Below are 13,757 nucleotides of genomic sequence, written 5' to 3' on the forward strand. Positions count from 1 at the left end.
CTGTGCCGGCACAGATAGGAGCAGTAACTCAGAGGCAGAAGCTGTTCAGATGTGAGAGCAGTCTGTGGGGGAAGCCTCAGTCAGGTCACACAACAGAGCAGTTTGGGAGGCCTAGCCGGGTCATACACAGAAACCAGAGACACACAGCACCAAGCGATGAGACTAAGCGGATGGTCAGGAAACAGCCAAAATCCTACACAGGAATCAACAACACAGTTGGGGAATAGCTGGGTCAGACAGGCAGATTTCACAACTGGATTTTCTAGCTAAAGCACAAATGCTAAACTTTCTCACAACAGAACAAGTTTACTTAGGCAAGGAGAAAAGCAAGGCAGGGTCTATAAAAAGGTTTCTCCTGTTGCTGATTGGGGGAGAGGCGCAAGTAAGATTAACCCCTACCATTGCTGGAACTACACTTAACACCCATATTCTATTTATTCCTATTGGATTTTTAGAGGTTTATTTAGCAATGGGTAAAGATAGAGTTCACCATGAAGAGAACGTGGGTGACTTTTAATGTATTAAGCTCTAAACTGACATTTTGAAAAATCTGCCCCCATGGTCGAACAAGGTTCCTTAGCCAGCCACATCCCACGGGTCCCCCACTGTTCCCTCCTAACCCACTGCAACCCGCCCAATATCCTCCCCCTTCAGCAGTGATGAAGGTTTGATACAGTGGGAGCCTGGCATTGGCATTACTAGTGATTGCATCCAAGGGAAACACGGCACCAGCAGGAGGGAAAAAAGTCAAAGTAAACATATATCTTTATTTATATTAACATGGAGATGATGTTTATATAATAATGAAGATATATAGCGATGAGCGAATTTCTTCACCAGGCAGGATTTGCAGTGAATCTCGCATTTTGTCATTGCTGAATTGTCTTGTGAAACCAGTGAAATTAAGCCACAAAAATTTGCGGTCGCCTCAATTTATTTCTGACCTCGCCAGGTTGCACCAAATGAATAGGTGGCACCTAAGAATTAATGAGGACTTGGCCATGAAATATTTGGATATGTGTTCATGTGTGCTGCTGTTCAGAGAACGACAGGTAGGGCATCTCAAGAATGTTTTTCTTTTTGCAACTTTGCAAAAATAGCTGCTGATTGGAGGAGAGGGTAGGGTATGTGCAGGAGGATTGGGGTTACTTTTTTTGCAGTCATTTTTTCAGATGTGTGGGATGGACATTAAAGGGGTGGTAATGGAATAAGGTCTGTGAATGCAAGTGATACAAGAAGTTATGTAGATAGGTATAGAAAGAGGGATAGGGACTGGAGTGGAAGAGAAACCATGCAGTGATCTATGGAGTGCAGGCGGAGGTATAGAGGCAGTGGGAGGTCTAGGCGGGGAAAGCAGGTGGAGAAGGAGGTCTAAAAAGTATAGTAGGTTGGAAACTATTAGAGAAGACAGACAGTGGCCTAGGAAAGAAGTGAAGAAGTTTGGGGCTGTCACTCATTGGAGGAAGGAAGAGACTGCCTTTTTAAGTGACCCTGAGGAAAGAGTCAGCACTGGGAGAAGTGCCCAGAGACAAGACAGGAGGAGGCCTGGAGGGCTCCATTGGGCTGTGCCTTATTGCAGGAATGGAATCAGCTATTTTGAGTTAATTATCATAAAATCACACTTGGCTATCAAGGCTGTTTGCAAGTAGCGGAGGGGGTCAGTTCTGTGGTAACACAGCAGCACAAACTACTGAACTACTTTGGCTGCTACAGCTACATTAAGGTACATCCTCAAGAGGCAAGAGTAAGGCTGAGAGGTCCAGGGGTCCAGGTCCATTGGCATCCAGAGATCAATTTGCTGGATTAAAAGCAGGAGCTCCTGGAAACATCTCAATGAGGGGTCAGTGAAGGAATAACTCCAAACAGATGAACAAGGTACGTTTGCTTTCTTTGCACTTTTTCAGTGTCACTTTAACATTTTTGTTGTTTGGCTGGGGGGGAGGGGGTAACAGAGTGTGTGGATCTTATGTCAGCCTTTATAGTAATTCCAAGCACTTATGGCCAGTGTTACATGAGGCAGGTTTTCTGCTAATGGAAGAACAGTGACAACTGAATTTAATGGAAACTGCCTTTCACCTCTTCAGTCAGGTTTCAACCAAGAATGTGCATTAGAGTATTTTTTTGTTTGTTTTTTACTAAAAAAAGCCATTTCCATTAAAGTCCATGGGAGGAAGCATGGGAGATTTGGGCCCTTTCTCTGCCTTAAGAGTAACTACTCAATAGATTATCAACTAAACGCCATGTTGAATGGTGAACTATGAGTAACTCTTAAGGCTGAGCTAATAACCTGAAAAATGTAACAATAACCTGTATGCATCACATTAAATACATTCATTAATAATTTTAAAAAATGTATTTTTCTTTTCTATTTCATGGCTGTTATGATGAAGGCCAAGAGGGCACCAGGAAACCAGCCTTCCAGCTGCAGAGACATTCCTTTGAAGATACAGGGATACCTAGTAATGTCTAGAGATTCTTCTCTGTGGCAAGGGAAATGTTAAGATAAATGTTAGCTTGTGCCACAAAATCAAGGCCTTGCATACTTTACAATGCCAAGGCATTTATGAATACTCGCTCTTCTCATTTTGAAGACATCCATTTGAGACTTTCCTAAGGGAATCCTTGCTGATGTTATTCTTGGACTGATTCAGGGTAAGTCAATTATCATAACAAATGGTGTATTTCTTACATATTTATTTCTTGGTAAGATCACAAAACTAATTCTTATAACTATTTATTAACTAATTGGGCTTACTCAGTTTCATTCACAGTTTATTACAGTTATGGAACCTGTTATCCAGAATGTTTAGGACCTTGGGATCTTTCTGTAACCAATAGGATTGTTTTGCCTCCAATAAGGATTAATTATATCTTAGTTGGGATCAAGTACAAGGTACTGTTTTATTATTACAGAGAAAAGGGAATCATTTAACCATTAAATAAACCCAATAGGGCTGTTCTGCCCCAATAAGGGGTAATTATATCTTAGTTGGGATCAAGTACAGGTACTGTTTTATTATTACAGAGAAAAGGGAATCATTTAACCATTAAATAAACCCAATAGGGCTGTTCTGCCCCCAATAAGGGGTAATTATATCTTAGTTGGGATCAAGTACAGGTACTGTTTTATTATTATTACAGAGAAAAGGGAATCATTTAACCATTAAATAAACCCAATAGGGCTGTTCTGCCCCCAATAAGGGGTAATTATATCTTAGTTGGGATCAAGTACAGGTACTGTTTTATTATTACAGAGAAAAGGGAATCATTTAACCATTAAATAAACCCAATAGGGCTGTTCTGCCCCCAATAAGGGGTAATTATATCTTAGTTGGGATCAAGTACAGGTACTGTTTTATTATTACAGAGAAAATGGAGATTATTTTTAAAAATTTGAATTGATTAAAATAGTGTATGGGAAATGATGGCTTTCCCATAATGTGGGGGTTTTCTGCATAATAGGCTTCTGGATAAGGAATCCCATACCTGTAATAGATTATGGATTTTAAATTATCTTTGCCTATTGCTTTTATCACTATATCTGCAAACCTTATTCTTTTTGTTGATTACAGCTTTAAGGTGTTTTTATATATTTTTTTTCTCTTACAGGTGGTTCTGGTGGCCAGTGGGATTAATGTCCCTCCTCCTTGAGGCAAGTGGCAGAATCCCTTAGCAGTGTGGGCTCCCCCAACATCTACTACAGGACCATCCCATCCAAATGGGCAAGGCTGCTTGTGGTCAGAGAGAGCAACCCTCCTGTGGCTAAAGAGTATGCGCCCTATATGCATACTGCTCTCCAAAATGTATTACTATAGGCAGCCTCTTGGTGGATCTTTTGTTCCTATGGTTTCTTCTGACTGATCCCAGTGAGGCCAATGCAAACTTAGTTAGCTTCTACTTTCACTGAAATTCATTAGCCCAGCCAAAGGCTAGTGAATACAGTTATGTTGAAGAAGTAACCAACAGCTGTGGCACAAAAAACATATAACTCCTAGCAAACTTATCATCTAAGTAGGTGGTGGCATTGCATTTATTATAAGAATCATAAGCAGGTTGGATTTAACTGAATAATATTAAATGTACAGTAACTTAAAACAAACATTTTTGACTGAAAGAAATAAATTAGCACTGTAAAGTACATGTATGGTGTATATACTTGTTTCTGCCATTTATATTAACTTTGCTGTCTTTTACATTATTTATATTATATGTATATTACGGTTGTATGTATTTATACAAGTAGAAGGAAAAGAAACCAAAAGATCATACAAAATAACTATTCAGAAATGTTTTTATGCAAAATAAGGGGTAAATCACCTTTAAATTAACTTTTAGTATGTGTAGAGAGTGCTATTCTGAGACAATTTGCCATTGGTCTTCATTTTTTTAAATTATTTTTAGTGTTTGAATTATTTTGCTTTTTGTTCCATAGCTCTCCGGTTTTCAGATTTCATCAGCTATCTGGTTGCTAGGGTCCAATTTAACCTAGCAACCAGACAGTCATTTGAACGAGAGGCAGGATATGAATATATGAATAGAGGAGGGCCTAAATATAAAGATATGTAATGAAAGGCAACATTAACAATAACATTGTAGCCTCACAGAGCAATAGGTACTGGCTGCTGGGGTCAGTGACCCCCATTTAAAAACACTGCAGTTGTGGGTCAGCAAATTTTCCCACTATTAGTTGCATGAAAAATCCCATTCATTAAACATGTTGATCTCATGCGTCTGTATACACTTCTGTCCAGTTGCGCTCGGCACTGCTGCCTCCTAACTCACTCAGACTCAGCTATGGAGCTGCGTCCAATTTGTATGTATGGTGCCAACAAAACTGAGACCTAAGATGCACCTTCTCGTGCTAATAACTGTTAGTTACATGTTAGTTCTAGTACATGATACATGAACGCAAAGGTTTAAAACTGTCTAAAAGACTAGAAAAGAACATAGATGCCTATTTACAAGCAAAAGAACAAAAAATTACCCAAATCTCTTTGTCTAACCACATGCTGTGTGTAGTCAGACGGGTGTACCGGGCGAAAAAATTATAAAAATACAATTTTTGATAAAAAAGCCTCCAAATGTACCGTATATACTTGAGTATAAGCCGAGTTTTTCAGCACCCAAAACGTGCTGAAAAATTAACCCTCGGCTTATACTCGAGTCCTTCCAGCTAGGAACCTCTGCTGCCTGATTCCCTGTGCACCGCTCCTTCCTGGCTCCTTGCGTGTGACAAAGTTGCTTAATGCAGGTGTCATAATGTAATAATGTAGATGGATCTGAATCTCTCTAGCTTTTCCAACAGTAGATGTTGTATTTTACTTTTACAAAGCTTGGGTATACTTATACTACAACATTATGGTGACTGACTCTGAGTAAAAGTATGAAACATCATTTTGTGGAACATTTTGGGTCACATAAATATTGTCCTGAGGCCAAAGATTCGCCTTCTAGTGCTAATAACTATATAGAGTTAGTTATAGTATATAATACATGAACGCAAAGGTTTAAAACTTGAAAAGGAAATAGATGCTTATTTACAAATAAAAGAACAAAAAATGAGCTGAATCTCTGTTTTACCCCCATGCTGTGTGGGGTCAGACTGTTCCACTAGTGTTGTGGGAGAAAAGTTACATTTTCGCATTTTCTTGCACCCCTAAGTTGTGTTCTGGGAACACTCGTGCCCCCATCATGTTCCATTCTGCACTGAGCACAGAGAACAGAGAGTCCTAGAGAAGGCAGTAAGGACAGGGCCCTGATGGAATCTCTGCGTCCTTCCACTCTCTGCCTTGCATATTATCATGTAAATACAGATGTCAAACAGATGTATGACCAAACACTGGAGATTAACACATTGCATTCTAGCACTATATTTCTGTAAAGTGAAATGACACCAGACAACAAATTCTTTTATGGAAGTAAAATGACAAAAAGGTAGTTTCAAAGTCCCACAAAGTATATCCACAGTCTAAAGAAAACAATGGCTGAAGAGTAACCGAAGCAGTTGGCCTGAACTGCTGTCCTTTATCTCTCTGAAGTCTTCCCAAGATCTCTTTGGGGCTCTTTTTATGCCCCTGTTGGCCCGACCTCCCAGCAAGTCCCCATTCTTATTATGCAGGTGTGGGTAGATGTACAGGAGCCAGGGTAACTGGATTATCTTCCCCTGGTTGCTCTTCCTATGGTTCTTAGGGAAGTATGCGCAGACTTGTTGGAATATCAATACATATCTGTTTCTTATTGTCTATACCGATACACCTTGGAAATGTTCTTTCAAGTCAGTTTTTTAGAAATAAATCGAATCATTTGTAGTTTTTACATATCCATCACACACATCTAAATGACGTGCAAGGCAGGCACCGGTAGGGGGCAGGTGATGGGACGCCTATGCTACTCCCCGCACCCACTCCTCTTGTATTGCCCTTTTTTGCACTTTGCACGGTGAGTTTGGTTTTACAAATGATGCCTTTAAAATAGCTGATTGTAAAGTGCAATTTTCAGACACAAGTGTCACCGTGTTTTTACTTATAACGCAACTTATAATACAACTTGACTCATTGGAGTCCCTGCAAGTATAAGATTTATGGATGTATAAGGATAAATAGCACTGTTTTTTCAGACTTTTTGGTTCAAGACCAACTTTGTGGGCTAATATTTTGCTAGGGACCAACAAACAACATGGTTCCAAATATATAAATACACAAACCAGTTAGCCATTGTTTAAAGAATATCTGGGACAGGGAATAACTATAAACTCCCAATATCAGTCCAACTGACATTTAAACTGAGTTTCCAAAAGTATCTGTCTAGCAGGTATGTTCATAACAATCCCTGAAGTGTCCATACCTTGGCTGCCAAAGGGACGCACCCTTTGATCCACTTGCAATCAGCATTCATTTATTCATAGTTATACGACAGGCTGGGAATATCTATCTTGCAAAGAGCACATCTAAAAATGGGTGTAATCCAGAGCTACATGTTTGCTCTAGGCCTGATATGATCCCAGTGTTGGCCCATGGGTGAAATGATCGGTTAGATCTGTATGCAGTAATGCAATAAACATTGCCAATTTAATGTTGTGGCACGCCAGGTAAAACATATTTATCAAGCTATACAGATCTGTAACTGATGGTAAAATTCAGAAGTACAAAAAACACTTTTTACCCCTGAAATGATTTGGTGCCTTAATTTAATTTGTTTTCTATAATAGATTATTTCTGTTATTGTGACGCATGTTGTTAATTTACATTCATTTACATGCATGTGGTTCATTGAAGTGTTATTTTAAGTGCAATAACATAGCTTAATTAACAAACCAATTATTTTATATCAAGTATGTGAAGATTCTCATTCATCCAGGTCATGGCATATCTGTAATAATAAGTCAAATCAACTGAACTTGCTGTGTTTTTTTTTGTCTTAAAGACATTTTGCCAGTTATCCGATCTCAATTCTGATGTTGGGCGAAACGTTTTCAAGAGATTTTTCTACCATAAAATATTTTACATAACTTTATAAACTGACCCAGTTTCTTACCCTGCTCTGCTTCTGTTAATTACCAATTACTATAAATGCTTCCAAACAGCCTTTAGGGAGCAAACAAATGTGGCTTGTATTTAATTTATTGATGATTAATTCTGAAAAATGTAGATACAGGTTTATTTTTAAAACTAAAGATGTGAAACCATCCCCCCCCCCCTTTTATTTTTCAATATAGTGCGGGAAGTAAAAGATGGATTTACCTCTCCTTGTGAAAAGAAGTCCTGCGGTCAGGGAAGGCGATGTGTTATCAGCTTAGGATCAAAAGTTCCTCAGTGCGAGTGTCTGGAAAAATGTAAGCCTCGATATATGCCAGTGTGTGGCTCTGATGGAAAATTGTATGAAAATCACTGTGAGCTTCATCGGGCTTCCTGCTTGCACAGAAAAAAAATCTATATTGTCCATAGCAAAGACTGTTTTTTCAAAGGTAAGAGCATTACTAATCATGTGAAGTCTATTTATCTGTCTCGCTGCAGGGTCGGACTGGGCTGGACATACCCGACCCTTGCCGGAACTCCCCCGGCCGACCGTTCCTCCCCTGATGTGTAAAACTTATGCGGGGGGGGGGGGGGTTGTAAGGGAAGCTCAGTGGGGGCCCCTGCAGAGGGGGGGTGAAAGGGGGTGCAGGAGACGTGGCCATGCGGGGGCACCTGCAGGGCCCCTGGGGTGGCAGCCCCCTGGTGGGCCCTGAACCCCCCAGTCCGACCCTGCTCTTATGCTTGTCCATTATGTATTTTATTAAAGGATATGTAAACCTTAAGATGCTTTTCTGCGTACATTTACAGTTTACATAATGGGAAAGGTGGGAAAAGTCATTTAAGTTTTCTGATTCCCTTCCTAAGCATAGCAACATCAGAACTCTTCTCTGTTTTCCTTCTGACTGTATCTCGCCCCAGCCGTACAGTTGTTTTCTATTGTGTTTGTCAAACAAAATAAACTTCACTTAGACTGTAGAAATTATTTTAATATTATTTCTTCAGCCTTCAAATTCACAGTTGCAGCAAGCAGCAAGCAGTATTTGTGGATTTGAGCCATGTTTCAGTTAGGTCTAAAAGGCTAACAGTGAAAAATATATCATGAATGGCTGTTATTTTATTGCAAATAGAGCAAGAATTCCAGAGAGAATCCTACAGTAAAAGATAAATGGATTTGGGAGAAGGGGCGATGTCAGGTTGAGGCAATTAGCACAGGAATGTGGATAGTCGGGATAGGCCTTGGGTTTGGTGAGGCAGCAGCAGATGAGCAAGATGAGCAGCAGTAAAGTTGGCCATGCATAGTAAGATCCACACATTTGGTTACCTTGAAAATTTGGATGTTGAGGCAAATCAAGCTGACTCTGTTTTGGATCATACAGTGAGCCTACAGAGAATGGGCGGAGCAGAATGGGAGGGGCGGATAGTGCTTGTGTTGCACACCGGGCGCCTCCGAAGATTGTTTTGCAGGGGGGCCCTGCACGGTCTAGGAATGCCACTGTACTTTAATGATAATTAGTTTCTCCTATGTCATCAATCAGCTGGGATAAGTGGTGAGCCAGTTAAGAACATGTGTTGTCAGAATAAAAAAAATAATATCAGTGATAAACGAATTACTGGCAATAGGAGGCGCACATCAGATAACTAAAGAAATGGGTAACTAGAGAACTTGTACAAAGCAGCAGGATGGAAGGAAAACTTTTGACATAACATTACTATGAGAAGCAGCGGGTAAAAACTGCAGTTTAAAGATGTTTACCTTCAAATGAACATTTAGTATAATGTAGAGTGTGCTATTCTAAGCAAATATGCATTTTTTTTTAATTTGCAGTTTTTTAATTATTTAGCTTTTTGTTGAACAGCACTCTAGTTCAGCAGCTATCTGGTTGCCAGGGTACAATTAAACCTAGCAACCAGGCAGTGGTTTGAAAGAGAGACAGAAATATAAATAGAGGAGAGCCTAAATAGAGAGCAAAAAAAAAGTAACAATAACCATAAAATACTTTTTTTGGCTGCTGGGGTCAATGATGCCTATTAGAAAGTTGGGAAGAGTCAGGAGGAAGGCAAATAGAGTCAAGAGGAGGGCAAATAATTCAAAAACTAAAAAAATAAAAATAAAGGCCCATTGAAAGCTTGCATTACATTCTATACCATACTAAAAGTTAACCTGAATGTGTTTAACAGTTATAGCACAAAAGTAGCAGGGAAAGGGTGCAGTTTAAATGATAATCATACCAAAAAATATTATACTATAATGAGTAATATAAGAGAGTTTTTTTTCCCCTTTCTGCCTATTTTTAGCTTTCAAAAGGGGGTCACTGACCCTGGCAGCCAAAATACTACTATTACTCTGTGATGCTACAATTGTTTTGTTATTGTTACTATTTTTTTCTTATCTTCCTAGTTAGTCCTTCCCCTGGGTTAATCAAACCCAAGCAACCAGACAGCTGCTGACATACCAAACTGGTGAGATGCTGAACAAAAACTTAAATAACTGAAAACCCACAAAAAAATGAACACCCATTGCAAATTGTCTACAAATCTCAATATCTACATCATAGTAACAGTTAATTTGAAGGCGTACTACCCCTGTAAAGAGATATGAGAGAAATGCCAGTTAGTGATGCCAAATGCAAGATAAGATGTATTAGCAGAGTTCTTATGTTTCAGGGCACACAGGGTAGTTTAGTTGTATGTTACCCTTTCGCTGTAATTCATGACTGATAACTACAGAGCTATGGGATCTATTATCCAGTAAATTATTTTACAGAAAGCTCAGAAATACCCCAGTGCAATTCCCCTTTGTGTTGTATTAAAGCAAGCATTTCTTAATTTTTGGCTGATTTGCATTCTCTCGGTACATGAAATTAATAAATATTTGCTGGGCTGGCATAAAGCAGTGTTAATGGCAAAACAATGATATTGTTTAAATGCTTTTCTGTATCCTTCAGGCAAGGTGTTTCACTGTGTGCGCCTTGGTCTTTCTCTAGCTTATGCTTTGCCATTGTCCCTAAATTATATAACATCAGGAGGAACGTGTGTTTGTTTCAAGCATTACACCCATTGGTGAAGCAACTGAAGGCTGTTATTCCAATATCCCAATGTGTTTATTTATGCAAAAAGTGACAGCAATTAAAACCTGCTAATCCCCACCAAAGGTTATGGATATTGCCCTCCCAGAGTTTAGTTTTGCATTAATTAATCTTTGCAAACGTATGTGTCAAATTTTAATTACTTAGAATAATGCGTAGCTCTCCATGATGGTGCCAGCTTTAATGTACACAAAGGGTTTCATTGAAATTCTAAGTAGGAAAGTAGATAATGCTGTAGTATAATAATCCAGCATCGCCATAACATAACTCAAATGGAAGGAAAAAATTTGATTTTCTCTCTTTGATGTCGCAGCTTCAGGTGTAGAAAGGGAATCAGGAAATGCAGTAGTTTGACAATATTCCTGAGCCTAAAGCATTGTAAAACTGATACAGTAGCTACATGTACAAGTCTAAGATCTATTGCCTAGAATGCATGGAACATGGGGTTTTCCAGATAAGGGGTCTTTTTTTTTTAATTTGGATCACTCAACCTTATGTCTGTGATCATCTAACCCAATGATTCTTAACCAAAGGCTTGCAAACAACATGTTGCTCACCAATTCCTTGGATAATTCATTTAAAACAATCGTTGATTTCATTACTGTTTTCTATTACTTTATCATAATCTCAGTGTGAGGTTTATTATGAGGTTGCTGGGGTTTAATTATTAGTTTCAAAATCATTTCTATCATCTATCTATGTATCTATGTATCTATCTATCTATCTATCTATCTATCTATCCCTGTATTTATCTATCTATCTATCCCTGTATTTATCTATCTATCTATCTATCCCTATATCTATCTATCTATCTATCTATCTATCTGTCTATTGATCTATCTATTATTTATCTATCCCTGTATCTATCTATCTATCATCTATCTATCTGTCTGTCCCTCTATCTATCTATCTATCTATCTATCTATATAATCATCTATCTATCTATCTATCTATCAGTCCCTGTATCTTTAAAAAGATTTTTTAAAAGTCTAAAAATACACCTCCCCACACTCTAGGCTAGATATAATGGCATATTTTGACAAAAGAAATGAGTACAACTCTTACCCTGATATATCAGACATTGGGACTAAGGCATTTTACATATTCTTTTTAAAAATATACATTTAAAAAGTAGCTTGCAAGGGTAAAATGAAAGACAGTCCAAGTTACTCTGGAACATGCTGAGAGCACTCTTTCAGGCACTACACAATAAAATCTAAATCCATTTTGCAGAAACCACTTAGAGAAATGTAGCAGTTTATTCCAAAATGTTACATAGTGAAAAACACTGTTTTGATCCATCAGAGATAATTATCAGGATCTGAGAACAGAACTGACCTAACAGCTTAAATATTTCAAACCACTAATCTGTGCATGTCATTTAACCAAAGACCTTTTCCCAAATCATAAAAAACATCACTAGGCCACTATTTACTATAGGTGCTATTAAACACCACCATTGGTATAACCCAATGTACAGTAAAGTCATTTTAAAAGATGTGCCCCAGATGCCCCTGCCTGCAGAGCTTACTATCTATATATTTATTATGCAACAGAAGATGTTGTATCACTATGTGTCCCTGTTCGTGCAAGTATGTGGACCTTTAATACTTGTGTATTTTAGCATGTGGTAGTACCTAGCAGCTCAGACAATGTTAGCAGATGGTATTTCCTTTGCTAAATAAAAGCACCCAGAAAATTCTTTTCATTTGACACAATTTATTTTAGTTTTAGAAGTCAGTCTTTGACAGCAGATCATTGTTATGACAGTTTGTTAATGAAATATCTTGTATGAATATCATTTTAGATATCTCTATGTATATTGTAGAAATGTCATGACATGGTAGAATAAAACAATCTTTTAAAGGGAAAAACATTTGTACTATACTTTGCACTGTAGTTTCCCTAACGCCATAGTTACTAACTATTGAAAATATAAATTTAACAGAGAATTACAAAAGACATTATTTTTACTTTTAACTGGGACTTTTATTTATTTGTAATTTAGTGTGATAAAATCATTTTTCCATAAAATTAAATAACAGATACAGTGCACTTTCATCATGCCAATTGCTTGGACACTGAAGGCCTCATTAACAGTGCCCCTGGTGCAAGTGCAAGAGCTTTATGGGGCACAAGAGCCTGTCCCTTAGTGCCCATCTAAGTAGCACTAGTGCCCAGGGGTCTGCTTGTTCTCTGCAGCGAGTTCTGGAACAAAATGAGAGGCTTTAAGCCAAACTCAGTGAATCACGGGAGGAGACATGCAAATCACTCCTTATTGCCCCTGAGCCAACTATGCATCCAGAACTGCTGGTTTAATAGCTCAGATACAGAATAACAGTTGAGAGTCATACTAGCAAGGTTGACTGTCTGCAAGTTTGGATTAAGGGCTCTGATTTATTAGCCTGTATCTGCAGGCCCGGATTTGTGGCGAGGCCAAAAGGCCCGGGCCTAGGGCGGCATAAACATAGGGGTGGCATGCCGCCCCGCCGCACGCACATTTTCAAATTTTGCTCCCATACGGAGCAATTGGGATCTCTCCCCACTGCTCCGTAAGGGAGTTTTAACTTTGGCGCTTGCGTTTGTGAGGCACAGGGGGGAGAGATGGTTGTTCGCGCTGCAGGGGTGATAGGGGGCGCTGAATGGGGGTGGCCTCGGGCGCCCCATGTAGAAATCCGGCACTGTGTATCTGTGCTATCAAACCAGCAGTTCTGGGTGCAAAGTTGGCTACAGGGACATTAAGAAGTGATTTTCATGTCTCCATCCATAATTGTTTGCGTTAGAGTGTAAAGGTGCCCATACACGGGCCAATTCCTGCTGCCGATATTGGTCCCTTAGACTGATTCGGCGCCTTTTTGGCCCGTGTATGGGTACTAACGACAGGCCTGCCCAACCAACATCTGGTCTGAAATTGGTCAGATCTCAATCGGGCAGGTTTAAAAATTACTCTGAACATGGACTGCATCAACGACGGACACCTATACCTGTTGTTCTAACCGAATTAGCCCGATATCGCCCACCTGTAGGTGGCCACCTATGTGTTTGGCCACCTTAACCTTTTTAGTGCCATAGGACGTAGATTCTACGTCCTAGGTACCAAGGGACCAAAGTGCCATAGAACGTAGAATCTACGTCCTACAGCACTAACGGGTTTACA

General features: G+C 39.2%; 1 protein-coding gene across 1 annotated transcript in view; it reads left to right on the forward strand.

Annotated features, from left to right (window-relative positions):
- The window catches only part of fstl4 (follistatin like 4), a 223,867-nt gene that overhangs the window by 104,561 nt on the left and 105,549 nt on the right, over positions 1-13,757 (forward strand). Inside the window, exon 4 of the mRNA XM_031898726.1 lies at positions 7,715-7,963. Within this exon, the coding sequence (XP_031754586.1) occupies positions 7,715-7,963 (249 nt within the window). The remainder of the gene's footprint in view (positions 1-7,714; positions 7,964-13,757) is intronic.

The sequence above is a fragment of the Xenopus tropicalis genome, chromosome 3, assembly GCF_000004195.4.
Source record: "Xenopus tropicalis strain Nigerian chromosome 3, UCB_Xtro_10.0, whole genome shotgun sequence".
Lineage (NCBI taxonomy): Eukaryota > Metazoa > Chordata > Amphibia > Anura > Pipidae > Xenopus > Xenopus tropicalis.